Genomic DNA, 19,336 nt, shown 5'->3' on the forward strand with positions numbered 1-19,336 from the left:
CTAAGATTAGGAAATATTTCTCTGATTATTTTGAATATTTCTAGAATGTATGAATTTGACAATATATGTATGCTCTCTTTCTGTAGTAAAACATAAAGGAAGCAATCTCATCTCTGTTTTTAAAATGCCTGATTCATCTTATAGAAAAGCAAAATGCCAAACATCTCTGAATACTTCTTTAAGTAGCACTTAAAGTGTACTTTAAGTGTACTTCTTTAAGATTTATTAAGTACTGAGAGACTTAGGTGGGAATTTTTCATTTCCTAACCCTTATCTTCTTTTTTCTTCATGTTGAGCCAATGGCCAGCCACAGGGATCAAAACCTAGCTTTTTACAACTGGAGACTACCTAAGGAAAGAGTTATTTCCATAAATCATTGCATTGAAAGTAGAGTTCCCAAATATAACAAATACAATTACATGGAAAGACTGAGAAGTTTTACAAGAGCAGAACTATACGTATGAACTTCACAGAACATGAAAGCAACCTCATTTTAGGAACTCTTTTTTCAAATATCAGTATCTACCTAACAGTACCTTGCTATCTTAGAGAAGAGTAAACACACTCAAATACGTACAATGGAATAATTGAACACAAAAAGGAATTTCAGCTGAGTTTCAACAGAATTAAAGTACTTTTCCATTTACATCCTTCATTTTATGACAATAAATACCACATTTGATGTCACTAATCAGAATGTCTTTTGCACACATATTACACACCTCAAAATAGGTATCTGCATTAAGCAGAGATATGTTGCCAATATCAGCAATAACTCTATGTATTGCTCAAAGGCCACAAGGCTCTAGTTTGCTCACTTGATCTAACTTGCCTTTGACCAAGTGAAAATAAAGGATCTCAATGACACATGTTCTAACAGGAACTGGTGTCGATCTTAGCTCTACCATTCACTGTTCTCACAATTTTGGCTAAGTTACTTAAATGTCTATGCCTCAGATTTCTCATGTATAAAAATGGACTAACAATATTTGGTTGCATAACCACTGTAAGGATTTGTGATTGTGTATGTGGGATGGTGAGACAGAAGTAAAACCACTGTTGACAATATTTCTGCTGTCCCCTGATCTTATTGTCCAACAGGTCACGGGTCAACTTGACAGGCTCTTAATATCAGCTTTGAAGTGATCACTCCAGCCAAAATTCAGACCATGAAAACTGAGAAGAATGGTAACTTTTATTCAATGGAATCTGTGGCCTAGTTTTTTGGGTTTGTTTTTGTTTTTGTTTTGTTTGTTTGTTTGTTTTGTTTTTGCTTTTCTTACCTTCTGGGATCCCCGAAGGTAAGCCAGGAGTGTTCGGCACATGGGTAAAAGGATGAGGCTGCAATTGAGGTTAAGAACAGATGCGGAGGCTCTGCTTAGACACAATCCTAGCTGAACAAATAAGGCAAGGGTCAAAACACAGTGGAGGACAAAATAAACCGTAAGCATCCTGACCTGGACCAACATGCTGCAGGTCTTACCCTGCTCTTCCTTTAAGGATTATGTCAAATGTCAGCTTTTTCAAGAGTGTTGAATAAAAATCCCATTTCTTCTCACCTAAAAGCCCCCAAAGAAAACATTTCTTTTCACTCTACACCCTCATAAAACTTAGCACTCTCATTTCCACTAGTGTTAGAATCATCTGAGTGCATTCTTCCAAGGCAAGGTCAATTTCTTGTTCTGCCCTCATTGTACTCTTCTAGGTGTTGAGAGCCCTAGAGAGTCTTGGTATATTCTGTACCTGCACACTGCGAAATGTCAGATCCTTTGTGCACTGATAAGATCAGAAGAGTTTAAAAAGAAGTTTTTTTTTTTCCACTTATGTTATCTCTTGCTGGAATATCCTCAGCCTCTGAACAATCTTCTCCTTTACACTCTCCTGCCTCCAAGCTCTTCATGTCACAAACTCTACTAATGGTTCCCATTTCATATTAAGCACTACTCCTCTAGATCTCTCTTCGCTGACCCCAAACTAGGAAAGACGCCACTGTCATAAATGCTCCCATTGATTTCCACATCTCTAGCATTAGAATGTATTTTGGCATTATTTCCCATCATTTTTTAAGTTTTATTTTTAGTTGGAAAATAATTGCGTACACTTAGGGATACAATATGAAGTTTCATTACATGTATAGTTGCAGAATAATCACATCCGTCTAGCAAAATATCTATTGCCTAAAAGACTTACTATTTGTGGTAAGAATATTTAAAATCCACTCTTCTCACTAGCATAAAATATACAATATATTAACTAAAATCACAATGTTTTCACCAGAACCTATTTCTCCTGCCTAACTGAAATTCTGTACACTTTGACCAACATCTTCCTTTCCTTATTCACTTTTCATTCTCTAATAACCAATATACTCCTCTCTACTTTTATGAGTCCAACTTTTTAAGACTGCTAATACAACTGAGAGAATTTGTGTTTCTGTGCCCGGCTTATTTCACTTAACGTAATGTCCTCTGGGTTCAACAATGTTGTCACAAATGATCTATCTTAAAAAAGATGCCAACTTGAAAACTGAAATTCTTATGTTTGGGGATGCCTCAGGAGAACAATATGTCAGTTTTTTTTAAGCATGATTTTCACTTGGTTATAGCTAATTTAAGATATTATCTTCATATTAAAACAAATGAGAATATTACAGTACTATATTTGCAAAGAAATATATTCTGCCATAATGTGAATAATCCTAGAAGTAGATTCTTCACAGGACTTCCCAATAAGAACCAGTGGACATCTTGCTTTCAACCATGCAAAATTCAGGAAAGAAATCAGCTGGGTCCTGCTAGACTTCAAACCTTCAGAACTGAAAGCTAATAAATGTATGGGGTAGGCCACATGGGACACCATATAGGAATGTCTGGATATCAGCCATGCCTCCATTTCTGTCTCAGCTTTCTACTAAGTGTACACCTTGGGAGGCAGCAGGTTATTCCTCTCAGAGGGTAGTGGGTCCCTGCCACTCACTAGAGAGACCCAGATTGAGTTCCTGGCTCTTAGCTTTGTCTGGAACCAGCCCCAGTTATAGCAGGCATTTGGGAATGAGCCACTTTTAAACACAAAGAGATACAGACACACACAAACACACACAGAGAGACCCACACACACACTCACCGAGAGAGAGAGAGAAAGAGCGAGAGCGAGAGAGAGAGAGATCTTCAATTGTTGGGTCAATGTCCGAAAGAAAGTAGCATCCAGGGCTAAACCAGGTCAAAGCAAGGAGACATGGAATCTATTCAAGGCCCCCACATGGGTGGCAGGGCCACTAGTGCTTGGGCTGTCGTCTGCTGCTTCTCAAGTGCCTTAGCAGGGAGCTGGATCAGAAGCAGAGAAGCTTGGATGTGACCTAGCAATTCCAATATGGGTGTAGGCTTCCCAAACGGTAGCTTAACCCAAAGTGCCCAAATGCCTGCTTCGAACTGTATTATTTTCAGCTACTATGTTTGTGATAACTTGGTAAAACACCAATACAGAACTAACACATTGAAATGGAGCTGTACTTTTATCATGGCATTGTGAAAAATTTCAAGCCTCATAAGCTAAGATTTATACCAAAAAGCTGGTATTGAATGGCCAGTATTGATTCTAATTCATGGTAGCAGATCATTAAAAGTAAAGATTTTAGAACCAAACAGGTCTTTTTTATGAGATATCCAGTCATGTCATTTAGTATCTGTATGGCCATAACCAAGTTATACAATTTCTCTCTATAGGGGCTGTCATCAAGGTGTAGTGGACAAAGCCACCATCTGTGATGGCGGCATCCCATATTGGCACTGGTTCATGTCCCTGGTCCTCTGCTATTGATTCAGCTCCCTGCTAATGGCCTGAGAAAAGCAACAAAAGATGACCTACATGTTTGGGCCCCTGCCACCCACTTGGGAGACACAGATGAAGCTCCTGGCTCCTGGCTTTGGCCTGGCCCAGCCATGGCCTTTGCAGCCATCTATAGAGTGAACCAGTGGATGGAAGATATCTCTGTCACTCTTCTCTCTCTCTCTCTTTCTCTCTCTCTCTTTCTGCCTTTCCCCCTCCCTACAGCTCTTAATTTCAAATAAATAAATAAAAATCTTTATGAAAATTTTTCTCTATAATGGGACATAAAACTAGTATCAATACATTGTTACACTGATCATTCCAAGAGTGCAATTAACAGATATTGGTAAAAAATTAAGTGTAGTATTTCAATAATTTAAAAACCGGAAAATTAGAGACTTAAAGCTTGTATTAGACCAAGTAAATGTAAAACTTACTGAAGAATGTGACTTAGAAAATAACAATGAGATTCAACAAAATAGAATACAAAAAGATAAGAAAGACAAGTACATAAAAAAATCCAAAAACCCTATAAACAAATTAATATAAATTATAGGGAAAGCATACTGCAGTGGCTGAATATATAGTCCACATAAAAAGACTGGCTATATTGTATAATAGCAACAAATATTTTTAAAATAAATTTTTAAATATTTGATTTTATACAAGAATCAAAAATTATAAATTATCTAGGAAAAATCTAACAAAACAAATGCAGAATTTGTATGTAAAAAGCAAACCAAAAAAAACCTAAGAAATGATCTAATTAGATATATGGTATAACAAGTTTTCTATAGGAAGACAATATTGTAACAAGGCCAATCTCCCAGAATTGATTCCAAAATGCAATGCAACTCTAATCAAAATGCCAATAGAAATTTTTCATGTAATTTGACAAATTGACTTTAAAATGTTCATAGAAACGCAAAGCAGCAAAAGGAAACTACAACACTACAAAGAAGAATGAAGGATTTGGCCTCCCTTTAACATGACTTATTATAAAGTTATAGAAATTTACAGTGTGTTTGTTGAGTATAGATAATGAGACCAATGAAACAAAATGTGGACTCACAAACTGAACTTCATTTATAGTGAACTATGCCATGTGACAAAGATGCAAGGTAGATTAGTGGGGAAAGAACCTACTTAATAAAGGGGAAAACTAGTTATGTTTAGGGAAAAAATTAAATTTTATCCCTAATTCAGACTACCAAGAAACATTAGTACCTGGTGTAAGGACTTACATATAAAATACAAAATGAGTTGGTGAATCTTTTGGACATAAGCATAGACAAAGATATCTCAAGATGTAAAAAGTTCAAAATTAAGCAAAACAAGCAATACATTAAAATTAATAAAGTTAATTTTTCAGTGGCAGAGAAATGAGGAACCCAAAATCCAGAATAATGATAATGCCTTGAAGACGGGATGGAAGAAAATTATTTAGATGTAAATTATTGCTAATGTTCCAATCCATGGGTATTCATTATATTATAATTGGGGTATATAAACAAGGGTCATATGTAAATCAGTAAACTAGATTAGAAAGAAATAACTATTAGTAATTAGATTTTATCCATTTAAACAAATGTGTATGTAAAGTACTTTTTTCAATGCTCGTCAAATGACAACAACTCAATAAATGCTACTTATTAATAATAACTGCAACAATATTCTCTGGGTTACCATTAAATGCAACATCCCAAATCAGCTGTGCTTCATTTATGCAACCTATTTTTCAAAGAATCCATGTAAACAGATGCTTTTCCTATCTTGAATTTCTTCTTGCCCCTAAGATTCTCACTGTAACTACTGGTAAAATAATAGGTCTGTTATACAGTGTTTATTGTCAACATATGAAATACTGCTTCTGAAAGGAAAATAATGGTAATAAGTAGCATTTGTCAGGAAAGTAGTCATTTTCAGTGATTGATATAAAAAGTAAATAATATGTCCAGTTAGGCTGTTTCTACATAAGAAGTTACAATTCCTTAAGGACACATTTCCATAAATACACTATTAAGTAGAACAATAGATATAATCCTTTCTGGACTATCTAAATAATGCCAAATATATATTTCTCTCCTCAAAGGGCAAAGTTATTATCATTTGAAAGCAGTGGGGTTTTATTGTTTATTGATGTCTCAGAGAAACAGAATAATTGTCATGTCTTTTCATCTTACATTTTGCATATAAGAAAATTCTAGCTCAAAGGATCTTAGATAATTTTTTTGCAACTTTAATGTAGTAGGGTAATGATTCCTTTAAAAATATCAGTTACAATCTATAAGAAGAGTTTACAATCTAAGAGATACACAAAAATTATATATATTTCCTTTGGGATTAATGTCTGACAGAAAATTCTTAGGTTTCTTTACTGTCTAACTATTTTTTTAAACTTTTATTTAATGAATATAAATTTCCAAAGTACAGCTTATGGATTACAATGGCTCCCCCCCCCCATAACGTCCCTCCCACCCACAACCCTCCCCTCTCCCGCTCCCTCTCCCCTTCCATTCACATCAAGATTCATTTTCTATTATCTTTATATACAGAAGATCAATTTTACTGTCTAACTATTTATTGTATCTCTGGAAGTGTTTTATTGTTGTGCTTACATCACATCACACAGTAATTCAATTCAAAGTGGCTTTATGGGTTCCCCTGGGATAAATGGAGTTTATTTTGACATTCCAATTCTTCCCATGATGCTGCAAAATCCAACTGGAAATGTTACCAAGGACACATGTCCTCATACACATTTGTTCCTGAAATACTTAGTTCTTCAAACTAACAAAGCCTGTTTTTACTGGGTTATCACAATGCAAAACTCCCTTGTTTGGAGCAGTAGAGAGAATAAATTGGAGACAAATTTATATTCAAGTGACACAATGACAAGGAAACATTTTATCTGCTACTACAGGGAAATTTATTTCTGTCACTTATTCATTATTATTCCATGAACTTCATGAGTATCAGCTCCCTCAACTGGTCACTAAAAAGAAATGATTTCCCTGACGTTTCTGCCTGGCCTACTCTACTTGAATGATTTCCTTTTAATGGTACTCTAGCGCTTTCAAATTATGTCAAATAAGTTGTCAGTAGCTCGCACTGCTTTTTTTCCCACATCTCAGTTCCCACCTGTCAAGGCCTACCACACATAATTAACAGAAAATTCTATACGTAACTTTTAAAATTATAAATGTTTTTATTCTTTAAATTAACTTTTTAAGTTAATTAATTAATTACTATTTGAACGGCAGGGAGGGAAACAGAGACAGAGATATCTTTGGATCTCTGTCCTGAACAGCTGGGACTGGGCCAGGCCAAACCTGGGAGCCTACACTCAGTCGCAGTCTCCCACATGGGGACCCAGGTATTCTTGAGAGAATACTTGAGCCAAGGTGGAAATCAGTGGAAGTTGGAACTGAAAGCAAAACTGGTACCCAAACCCTGGCACTCCCATACGGGATGTGGGCATCCCAAGCAGCATCCTGACCACTGTGCCACTCCCTCAAACATATCTTAAAGGAGGTACAAAGGAAACATAGCTTAGACCTTGTTACAACCAAATGTGCTATCCCCCAAAAATTCGCTTACTGAAGCCCGAAGACCTAATGTGATAGTATTTAACGAGGGAATGTCTGGGATTGAATCAGGTTTATTTTTTTCTTTGGCTCTATTTTGTTTCTGATTGACACACAATAATTTTGCATATTTATAGCATACAATGTATTTTGATACATGTAGATGTCATATAATGATCAAATTCAGTGAAAAGTAAGCTGAAATCTGAAAACTGAGTGTAGAAATCATGTGGGAGTAAGAAAGACATTCACCGGAGAAGATAGCATGGGAAACAAGCTGTGACAAGTGGAATGGTGTGTGTGTGTGTCTGTGTATACCATAGATCTTGCATACTATGTTAAAAATGCGTCTTTATCCTAATTTGCTTGAGGTGCCATAACAAAATACTATAAATTGGGTGGCTAATAAGCAACATTTTTCCACAGAGCTGGGAAGTGCAAGATGAAGGCAGATTTGGTGTCTGGTTGGTTAGGACATCTTCTCCCTGTGTCCTAGCATAGTGAGTGCTCAGACACCTGTTTTGTTTTTTTTTTTTTTTTTTAAGACTTATTTATTTACTTGTAAGTCAGAGTTACAGAGAGACAGAGGTCTTCCATTCGCTGGTTCACTCCCCAACTGACCGCAACAGCCGGAGATGCACCAATCAGAAGCCAGGAGCCAGGAGCTTCTTCCAGGCCTCCCACGCAGAAGCAGGGGCCCAACTGGATCATCCTCCACTGCTTTCCCAGGCCATAGAAGAGAGCTGGATCAGAAGTGGAGCAGCTGGGTCTCGAACCAGTGTCCATATGGAATGCCAGCATGCAGACAGTGGATCTACCCACTACGCCACAGCGCCAGCTCCAAGACACCTGTTTTATAAGGACACTAATCCCAATTATCACCATAAGGCCTCCAGGTCCTAATATGATCACTTTGGGGGTTACAATTTCAACACAGGGAGAGAGGTGGGGAGGCACAATCAGAACACAGCACAGAATGATGTTGTTTTAAGCAGGGGAGTGGTACAAAGAGGTTAGTACTTAGTAATCATTACCCTCAATGAAGTATGGAGAACATACTGAGAGGAAGAATTTTGTCGATTATGTTACTTTGTGTAGCTAATCATCAGATCAGTGAAATTCTGTTAGAAACAAGGTTTAGGGGCCAGCGCTGTGGCGCAGTGGGTTAAAACCCTGGCCTGAGGCACCGGAATCCCATATGGACCCCAGTTCTAGTCCCGGCTGCTCCTCTTCCGATCCAGCTCTCTGCTACGGCCCGAAATAGCAGTAGAAGATGGCCCAAGTCCTTGGGCCCCTGTACCCGCATGGGAGACCCGGAGGAAGCTCCTAGCTCCTGGCTTTGGATTGGCGCAGCTCCAGCTATTTCCGTCATCTGGGGAGTGAACCAGCAGATGGAACTTTTCTCTCTGTCTCTACCTCTCTCTGTAACTCTGTCTTTCAAATAAATGAAATAAATCTTTAAAAAAAAAAAAAGAAACAGGATTTACATTTTAAGCTAATTACACAAGTCTTTTTATATATAGAATGGACTCAACTTTGGCCAAATATTTTACATACCAGTATGTTTATTTTGCTAAATCATAATTCTAAGATTGGAAAACTGAAAATGCATGGTCAACATCCCATTCAACATTTAAATCCCTTCACTGACAGCACCCAAAGTTAACCTACACATTGTTTGAAGTCTTACAGAGACAAAAGCATTTCCATAGTCAAAAACTTCACTCTAGGTAATAGTTTTCCTAGGACAGCCAATGAAAAACTGAAGGTGAAAGTCGTATGACTCCCTATCCCATTCATGTATTCTTTATGCTAACCCTAAATCATTGCCTCTCAAATTCTTGCTATAAAGTTGTCCCTTTGCCTACGTATTTATTTAGTTTATTTAGTTTTTAAAGATTTGTTTATTTGAAAGGCACAGTTACAGACAGAGAGGGAAATCAATCTTCCATCAGCAGTCACTCCCCAAATGGCTATCACAGGAAGAAGCCAGAAGCCTAAAACTCCATCTGGGTCCCTAATGTGGCAGAGGCCCACGCATTTGAGCCACCTGCTGCTGCCTTCCCAGGCACATTAGCAGGCAGTTGGATCGGTAAGTGGATCACCCAAGACTCAAACCGGTGCTCATATGCGATACTGGAGTCATAGGTAAAGGCTTAACAAAATCCAGGCCCTACTCTTGGCCATTTTTAAGTTGATACATAGTAACCATGTTTTCTTTTTTGGTGGTACACTGTGACATTTCAATATAATATAATTTCAAATGTGAACACAGTATAAAATAACCAAGGTATTTGGTGAATATATCACACCAGACATAAGCCATTTATTTGTATTGGTAACATTCAAAATTATTTCTACTAGGATTTTGAAATACAAAGTTAACCGTTGTCAACCTTAGTTACACTACTATGCTGTAGCACATCAGAAGCTATTCCTCCTATCCAACTACACCCATGTCCCATGAACCATCCTCTGTCCATCCCCCTTCCTCATATACTCCCCAGGCTCTGGTGACCACTCTTCTCTTCTCCACGTTTCTGAGATCAACTTTAGCTTCCATGTATAAGTGAGAACATGCAGTCTTTGTCTTTGTGTGTCTGCCTTTTTTCATTTCTCATAATGTCTTCAGTTCTGTCCATGTAGTTGCAAATGATAGAATTAAATTCCTGAGGCTAGCATTTTGGCAAGGCCAGTTAAGCTGCCACTTGGGAAGCAACTGACATCCCATATCAAAATGCCAGTTCCAGTTTCAATGCTCCACTTCTGATACAGTCCCTACTAATGCTCCCAGGAAAGCAGCAGATGATTGCCTAAGGACACGGGCCCCTGTCCCTCAGGAGGGAGACCCATTTGGAGTTCCCCGTGCATGGCTTCGGCCTGGCTCAGCACCAGCCATTGCGGCCATTTGGGTAGTGATCTGGGGGATGGAAGATCGATCTCTCTCTCTCTGTCTCTCCCTCTTTCTCTGTCACTCTTCCAAATAAGTAAGTTTAAAAACTTCTTTATGGCTACACAACATTCCATTGTGTGTGTGTGTCTGTGTGAGTGTGTGTAAATCAGTTTTTCATTAACCATGCACCCACAGATGAAACCTAGGTTGATTTCACATCTTGGCTACTATGAACAGTGATGCAATAAACATGCCAGTACAATTAATTAATTTCATACTGATTTAAAATCTTTTGGATACATAACTCACTAGTGAGACTGATGCAGTATATGGTAGTTCCATTTCCAGTTTTTTGAAAAACCTCCGCAGAGTTTTCCATAGTGGCTGTACTAACTTACATTCCGACCAAGTGTTTGAAAGCTCTCCTTTCTCTGCATCTTGGTCATCTTTTATTATTTTTTTTGTATGAGTCAGATGATACTCATTGTGGTTTTGATTTCCATTTCCCTGATGATTAGTCATGTTTAGCAATTTTTCATATACTTGTTGGACAACTCTATATCCTCTTTTGAGAAATGTCTATTCAGGACATTTGCCCATTTTTAACTAGACTGTTGTTTTACTATTATTGGAGTTCCTTATATATTATCAATTATATATTAATACCTTGTTAAATGAATACCTTGTAAATATTTTACCCTATTCTGTAGGTTCTCTTCTCATTCTGTTGATGGCCAAAAGCTGTCAATTTTGATGTAATATCATTTGCCAATTTCTGCTTTTGTGGCCTGTGCTTTGGTGTTCATATTGAGAAAGTCTTTGCCCAAACGAATATCCTGAAGTTTTCTACCTATGTTGTCTTCTGGTTAGTTTCAGTGTTGGGTCTTGTATCTGAGTCACTGATGCATTTTAAGTTGATTTTCATAAAGGGTAAGAGATGGAGGCCTAGTTTCTTCTGCATATAAATCTCCATCACCATTTACTGAAGATACTTTCCTTTCTCCAGTTTATGTTCTTACTGCTTTTTTTGAAAATCAGCTTGTATTTTCAACTGATTTAATACTGAGTTCTCTATTCTGTTGGTATTTACAACCGATTCAATGTTTGGTTCTCTATTCTTTTCCACTACTCTATGTGTCTGTTTCAATGCCTATCTCATTTTGTTGTGGTTACTTTCACACTGTAACTGTAACTGTAGTGAGATTTGAAGTCAGACATTATAATGCTTCCAGCTATGTTCATTTTGCTCAGGATTCCTTTGGTTATACGGGGATTTTTGTGGTACCACACAAATTCTAGTAACATTTTTTATTTCAGTGAAGAATATCACTGGTATTTTAAGAGGAATTTCATTGAATTTGTAGCTTGAATATAAGAGTACTTTGGCATTTTAACACATTCATTCTTCCAGCATACAAACATGAGGTGTCTTTCAGTTTTTTGTGTTCTCTTCAATTTCTATGAGTGCTTTGTAATTTTCATTATAAAGATCATGCACTTATTGGTTAAATTTATTCCTCAGCATTTTATTTTTATAGCGATGTGAATGGGTTTGATTTCTTGATATATTTCTTGGTGACTTTGTTATTACTATATAAAAATAATACTGATTTTACATATGAATTTTGTATCATATAACATTCCTGAACTTCTCAGTTCTAATATATACCATGAATGTTCATATTGTATGAAAACAGGGATAATTTGATCTCTTCCTTTCTCATTTTTATATTCTTTATTTCTTTCTCATCTTAATGCTCTAAGGTTTCTTGTACTGTATTTAGAAAAGTATTGAAACTGAATATCTTTATCTTATCCCTGATCTTAGAAGAACGACTTTCAACTTTTTGCCATTCAATATGATGTAGAATGTAGGCTTGTCATGCATAGCCCTTATTTTGTTGAAATACATTCAACAAAATATATTCAACAAATACATCAACAAAATAAGACACATATAGTCTACCAAATATTTTTAGGAATTTTATCATGAAGCATTGTGGGATTTTATCAAATGCTTTTTCTGTGTCTATTGAGATGATCATCTGGTTTTGACTCTTCATTCTGTTGGTGAGATGTATTGCATTTATCAATGTGCATGTTGAAACATCCTTATTTCCCTAGAATAAAACCCACTTGATCTTTCTAAGGTGTTGTTGGTTCTACTTTACTTGAATTCTATTAAAAAGTTTTACGTCCAGTTCATTAGGGATATTGGTCTATACTCACATTGTGTCCATGTTTGGTTTTGGTATCAGGGTAATGACAGCTTCACAGAATGAATTTGAAAGATTTCATTCAATATTTTGTAATAGACTTAGAAAAAATAGGCATTCAACAGGTAAGCTATTGGTCCTGGCCTTTTCTATGTTGAAAGATTCTTATTACTGAGTCCATCCTATTACTAGTTACTGATCTGTGCAAGTTCAAGTTTGGTAGATTATATGTGCTAGAAACATACTCATTTCTTCTAGTCTTCAATTTACTGGCAAATAGTTATACTTGGTGGTCCCTAATAAACCTTTGTATTTCTCCAGTATGTTGTAATGTTTGCTTTTACATATTTATTTGGTTTTTCTTTTTCTTCAGTCTACCTGAAGTTTTTGGAAATTTTATCTTCTTGAAAAGCCAACTTTTCATTAATGTTTTATATTGTTTTCTTACTTTCTATTTTATTTATACTGTATTATTTATGCTCTGTGGTTTGTTTATTGTGTTACTTCTACTAATTTGGGGTTTGGTTTATTGTTGCTTTTCTCAGTCTGTGAGTTGTAGGGTTGGGTTGGTGAAATCTTTATTTTTTTTTTTTTTTATGTAGCCACTCATTGCTATAACATTTGCTCTCTGTACTACTTTTATTTATTTATTTTTTATTTATTTTTCCCACCAAAGAAACCTTTTATTTCAGGAATACAGACTTCATGTATTTCATAAGTTACAACTTTAGGAATACAGCGATTCTTCCCACCATACCTGCTCTCCCATCCCTCCTCCACCTCCCTCTCCTATTCCCAGTTCCATTCTCCACTAAGATCCATTTTCAATTAACTTTATACACATAAGACTAACTCTATACTAAGTAAAGAGTACAACAATTTGCACTGTAAAAAAAAAAAAAAAAAAAACAAAACAAAACCAACAAAAAAAAACTGTTCTTCAACAGCTGATAAAAGGGCTGTTCAAAGTCACTGCATGTTGAAGCTAATTTGACTTCATTTCTTAATTTCATTGCATTTTCTAAAGTCTGTATTTTTTTGTATCTGAGTAAGTTTCCTTAGGATCATTAGCTTTTTAAAAGATTTATCTTTTTATTTATTTAAATAGTTAAAGATAGAGGTAGAGCCAGAGAGAGAGAGAGAGAGAGAGGTCTTCCTTTCACTGATTCACTCCCCAGATGGCTTCAATGGTTAGAGCTGTGCCAATCTGAAACCAGGAGCCAGGAGCTTTTTCCTAGCCTTCTTTGAGGGTGCAAGGGCCCAAGTACTTGGGCTATCTTCTACTGCCTTCCCAGGCTATAGTAGAGAGCTCAATAGGACTCGAACCGTTGCCCCTATGGGATGCTGGCACTACAAGCTTGGGCTTTAACCCTCTGCGCCACAGCACTGGCTCCTAGTATAATTATTTTTAACTCACTGTAAAATAAATTTTGATGTGATATTTGTTTTTCTAAAATACGTAAATTTGTTCTCATTAAGATCATTTTTTACTCTTCTTTCCCAAGGAAATATTTTTAATAGATCAAATGAGCTCATATGATACTTAATTCGTACAAGTTTTAGAGTCAGAGCTATAGCCTTTCACTGGTTTAGAAATCACGCAGGGCCTGGTGTTGTGGTGTAGTGGGTTAAGCCTCCACTTGCATTGCCAGCATCACATATGAGCACCAGTTCAAGACCTGCTGTTCCAATTCCAATCCAGTTCCATGCTAATGTGCCTGGGAAAGCAACAGAAGAATGCCTAAGTGCTTGGGCCCCTGCACTCATATGGGATACCCAGAAGAAGTTCCTGGCTCCTGGCTTCAGCTTTGCCCAGTCCTGGCTGTTATAGCCATTTGGGGAGTGAACCAAGAGATGGAGGATTTCTCTCTCTCTCTCTCTCTCTCTCTCTCTCTCTCTCTCTCTCTTTCTCTCTAACTCTGCCTTTCAAATAAATAAAAATAAATATTTACATAAAGGAATCATCCAGTCCAGCCTTCTTTTTGCTATTCCTTACCTTGGCAGCTTGTAGAGAATTAAGGTTAGCAACCCAGACCACCTTAGCTTCACTATGTCATTTCCCCAACCACACATTACCACCCAGAATACAAAGAATTCAAACACTTTTTGCAGTATTCTTTCCAAACCACAATTCTCTCCTGGTCTTTCGGCTGCTTATATTTTTACCCAACCAATGCTTTTTCCTGCCATCCTGTATAAATCATTACAAGGGCATCCCACATCTAACTGCGTGGAACTCACCTGGTGGACTATTTAAAAAAAAAACTCTGATTATTTAGGTCTGAGGTGGGGTTCTCATGCCCTGTGGCAAGCTTCGGCAAGCACTGTTTAAGAATGCAACTGGAAGTCAGGGAAACCGGAGACTGAAGCTCTTACTTCCCGTGTGTCCTGAGTTAATTCTCCTGCCCTATCCCAGTCCCATTTTCCTCATTCGTAAAATTTTAAATAATACACTTACCACAAGGGGTAATTTTAAGCACTAAGCAACCATATACCACATTTAGTGATATGCTGGGCATGTAGTTAAAAAGTCAGCAAAAGTTATTACCAGCATCCTGGCCCCTGGCCGTGCACACACACAAAAATTGATCTAGTTTCAGAATTTAAATGTCTTTATGGCATGGCTTGTTACAAATAATCCATTCCAGGCTATCTTTCCATCTCAGCTCTGGAGGGTGGCATTCCAATAGTTACGGAAGCTGAGCTTAGAAACTTCTAAGCAAGGAGGTGTTCAGTAAACATATCATGAATTAGTGAATAAATGAACATAACAGAAGATTTTTCAATGCTTCTATTTTAGAAAAAGAAAATATCAACAATATTCACCCAAGAAATTTTGTTCAGATCTACGAGCAGAACTCAGGGTAAGTTCTTTCCAGCCTATTGTCCAAGAACAGCAACTCTGCTTCTACCTACCAACCTCGTCATAACAACAAATAGAATTTAATCTGGAAGTGAACAGCATCCAATCTGAAGAAAACTATCAGGACTTCCGTTGCTCTTTGATAACTTCAGAGATCATCTAGTCCAATCTTTTCTTGCTCCAATATATATTACATGCCTGTAACCAAGCCAAATTGATGGTGCCACGAGGCCATGTGGCTACACTTCTATTTGGCTCAGCTTAGCTCAGGATGCATTACTGAGATGAGTTATTCCAAGTTTTTCTTTCTTCCAAGTCCCTCTTTCATTTCCTATGCAAAATTCACACCATTGCTCTTCCTCCTATTTGTGCTGACCTTGTACCTCTTCCACTCCATATAACTAACATATGAGCTTCTTACAATTCTTTTGAGTTTCAGCCGGAAGGCCACATTCTCTGTGACAGCTTGCTAAGGACTACATCCCCATCCCTATCCTCATGAAAACCTTCAAATGTCCCTCTTTTTCACATATGGCGACAAATTTGGTGCATGTTTTTTACTGCTTCTTTATGTCTTTCCCCATATGTCTCATGGAACACTGAATTCTTTATATCATAATGGTTTACTTGTTTATCCACTTGTCTCTCCTGCAAAGCTAGCCGGCAGCAGCACAGGTAAGGAGTAAAAGCCCAAACCATTGCTTACCCATGGAAACCTAAAAAATGTAGGGTCATTAATAAAGAAGATTATTTCTAATAAGGACTCTTCAAGGAAAATAAGCCCTGAGCAATGAAAACCAAAGAAAAATAATTATGAGACAGATATAAGAGCAAAAAGGCACAATACCACAAAGTAGTTTATATTATTTTTCCACTGCTTTGGTAGGCACTGATTATTATCTGCATAATAATCAAAAGTAGCTTTGTAAGAAAATCAGAACAATTTGTTTTTCCTATCTTATAAGTCAAGTCTACAGTCCTAATTAAAATGCCTATTTTGAATCATTAATAGATTATAGTAAAGATATGATATTAGAATATGATAGACATTCCATGAGAGTAAGATTATATGTAATAAAACATGAGAGGCCAGCATTGTGGTATAGCAAGTAAAGCTATGGCTGCTGCTGCCTGTGTTGCCAGCATCCCATATGGGCATGGGTTAGTGTCCTGTCTGCTCCACTTCCAACCCAGTTCCCTGCTAACGGCCTGGGAAAAGCAGAAGATGGTTCCCATGTTTGGGTCCCTGCCACTCACGTGGTAGACTCTGATGAAGCTCCTGGTAGACTCTGAAGCTCCTGGCTCCGGTCTGGCCCAGTGCTGGCACAGCACTGGTCACTGCAATCATCTGGGGAATGAACTAATAGATGGAAAATCTCTTTCTCTCTCTCTCTCTTTCTGGAACTCTGACTTCCAAATAAATAATTAATTTAAAAGAGAATTTTAAAATGACATTTCTGTGAAGAGCTATTTAAAAAGCTGATTACCTGTTTCAATAAGGTTTCATATAGAAATTACAATGAAGAACATCTCATGAGCAATCAAAAGACAGTCGATAATAATTAGAACAATTATTTCCTTAAAAGAAATCTTAAACTACAAAGTCAGTGCTTTTGTGGCATAACCAAAAGCTCATGAATGGCTGTCCCTTCATGCCATAATAAACCGTAATGCATTCCAAATGATTGGAGTTGGTCTCTGTCAACTAGCTGCCCTGGAGACCTTTAACTATGATGTAATTTCTGACTCAAGTTGACCTCTCCTCTCATCCATAAACTACTTTAAAAATTAAAAAAAAAAAAAACAGCATCTCCAAAAGCTGCTGTTAATTCTAAATTAATTTTAAATTCAATCTAGTGAAAATTTTGTCAGAAAACTACATGGACCACCAAAAGTATAATCTATCCTGACCCGACTTTATATCCAGATTTTTTCTTATGTTTAACTCAAATATTTCTTACCTGTTATATGCCATAATCCTTCATTCTACCCTTTCTAAAAATGAACTTACATCCATTTTCAATAGGAATGTGTCTTTTCCTTGGGAAAATATATAAATCAGAGGGACAGGTAACGATTACAGAGGAAGAAGGAAATAATATTTTAACATGATATTCCTGTTTCAGTTTTGTCTACCTTGTCTTTTCTGTGCCAAATGCTCAGAGGGCAGAAGAAATTCACTTCTAGACTATGGTCTGCCTAGCGAAGTTAAAGATCAACATCAACGGGATTCAGAATTGCATATGAGCATTTCAAGGGACAATGCTGTCTAGTGCATAGGTCACCAGACGAAAGGTATGAAATTTTTATCCCAGCAGACATCTGTGAATTCTACTAAGGTTGCTTGTCTCTAGACCTAGAATTAAAAAGGTAACAAGCACTACCTTTACATTTCCTCACAGAATAATTTCTAAGAATAAAAACAAATGAAGTGAAAAGGGTATGATCGCTCTGACTGAAAAGCATTATTGAAATGGAAATATTTTTAAATTCACTATTAAATTCCTGTTGATAATGCCCTTTCTAAGGCACAACAACATAGCCTCCAGAGTCACAGACCATTTGATTTTCTGCCATTGTCACATTTTCCTCCTTTTACAGAAATGACTCGCGCACAGGGAGGAGTAGAAAGTACTTTGCAAAGTTCGGTTTACTTGAAAGCTAAGACAGGGCCTTCTACCTCTTACATCATGGGTCCAGAACATCTGATCACAATTACTGAGTATTTAGTCACCTTTTAGCTATTCTTCATCTGAAATAATCATTCCAAAGTCTTGCTTCATTCTTCCTCATCATTAAACCATCTTTAATTTTTTAACATACGTAAAACTTAGAATTCAAAACAGGTACATTAAGCACATTAAAAAATTCTGAGAGAAAGCAATACATACAGAAATAGCATCCCCTCACCCAATTAGTATTTTAATCAGACATCCATGATGACATATAGATGGTTAGATAGATATAGATATAGAAATAGATGTTATAGATATAGACAAAGACATCGATATAGACACAGATATGAGCAACAGCTGGGGAGGTGGGTTGGTCTTCCATCCACTGGTTCACTCCCCAGATAGCTCCAACAATAAGAGCTGGGCCAGGCTGAAATTGTCCAGGAACTCCTATGTAGAATGCCTAGAACCCCATCCATGTCTACCATGTGGGTGGCAGGTCCCTAAATACTTGAGCCATCTTCCACTGCCTTCTCAGGAGCATTATCAGGAAGCTGGATTGAAAGCGGAGCATCAGGGACTCAAACCACAACTCCAATATGGGCTGATGGTACCGCAAAGCAACAAGAACCACTGCGCCACAACACCAGCCTCTATGATGACACAGCAGGTGGGTATCTGGCCTAGCAAGTTAGATGTCTGCATGTAATATCAGGCACCTGGATTGAATTTCACTCCTGGCTTTAGCTTCCCACTAATGAAAACTATGGCAGACTGGTGACTGCTCAAGAAGTTGGGTTCCTGCCACCCGTGTGAGAAACCTGGCTTCAACCCAACTGAGGACCATCACAGATATTTAGGGAGTAAAATAGCACATGGGCATGCAGCTCTTGCATGTTCTCTCTCTCTCTCTCTCTCTCTCTTTCAAATAAATAAATATTTAAAAACTCCCACACTGAATATAGAATATTCAACACCAAGGTTTTTTCTCTCATGCCTGCTAAGTCTCACCTACTTAATGATAATATCTACTTTACTCCCCCTAAATTCATTATTTTCTTATAAACTGAAAATTCTATAAACTTGTTTTTAAATTCTATCTCTGATTTCAAAATACTATAATCTTAGTTAACTTAGCATGCCTTCTAACCATAACTCAACATTCAAATCAAGTTGACTCTTCCAGCATTTCTTTGAAAACAAACACACACAAAACTTAACTCCAAAAGAAGCTATCAATTCTAAGAGAAAGAACTCTGGATGCAACAAAATGGCCA

At 37.1% G+C, this 19,336-nt stretch overlaps 1 protein-coding gene across 7 annotated transcripts in view; it reads right to left on the minus strand.

Moving 5' to 3' along the window:
• NOX4 (NADPH oxidase 4) overlaps positions 1 to 19,336 on the minus strand; it is a 202,004-nt gene that overhangs the window by 156,280 nt on the left and 26,388 nt on the right. For 5 of the 7 annotated variants that reach the window (XM_051820907.2, XM_002708641.5, XM_070076639.1 and 2 more), the window contains one exon: positions 1,284 to 1,394. In XM_051820907.2, the coding sequence (XP_051676867.1) occupies positions 1,284 to 1,394 (111 nt within the window). The remainder of the gene's footprint in view (positions 1 to 1,283; positions 1,395 to 19,336) is intronic. The other 2 variants (XM_070076632.1, XM_070076634.1) reach the window with 1 other exon arrangement.

This window comes from Oryctolagus cuniculus, chromosome 1 (assembly GCF_964237555.1).
Source record: "Oryctolagus cuniculus chromosome 1, mOryCun1.1, whole genome shotgun sequence".
In the NCBI taxonomy this organism is placed as follows: Eukaryota; Metazoa; Chordata; class Mammalia; order Lagomorpha; family Leporidae; genus Oryctolagus; species Oryctolagus cuniculus.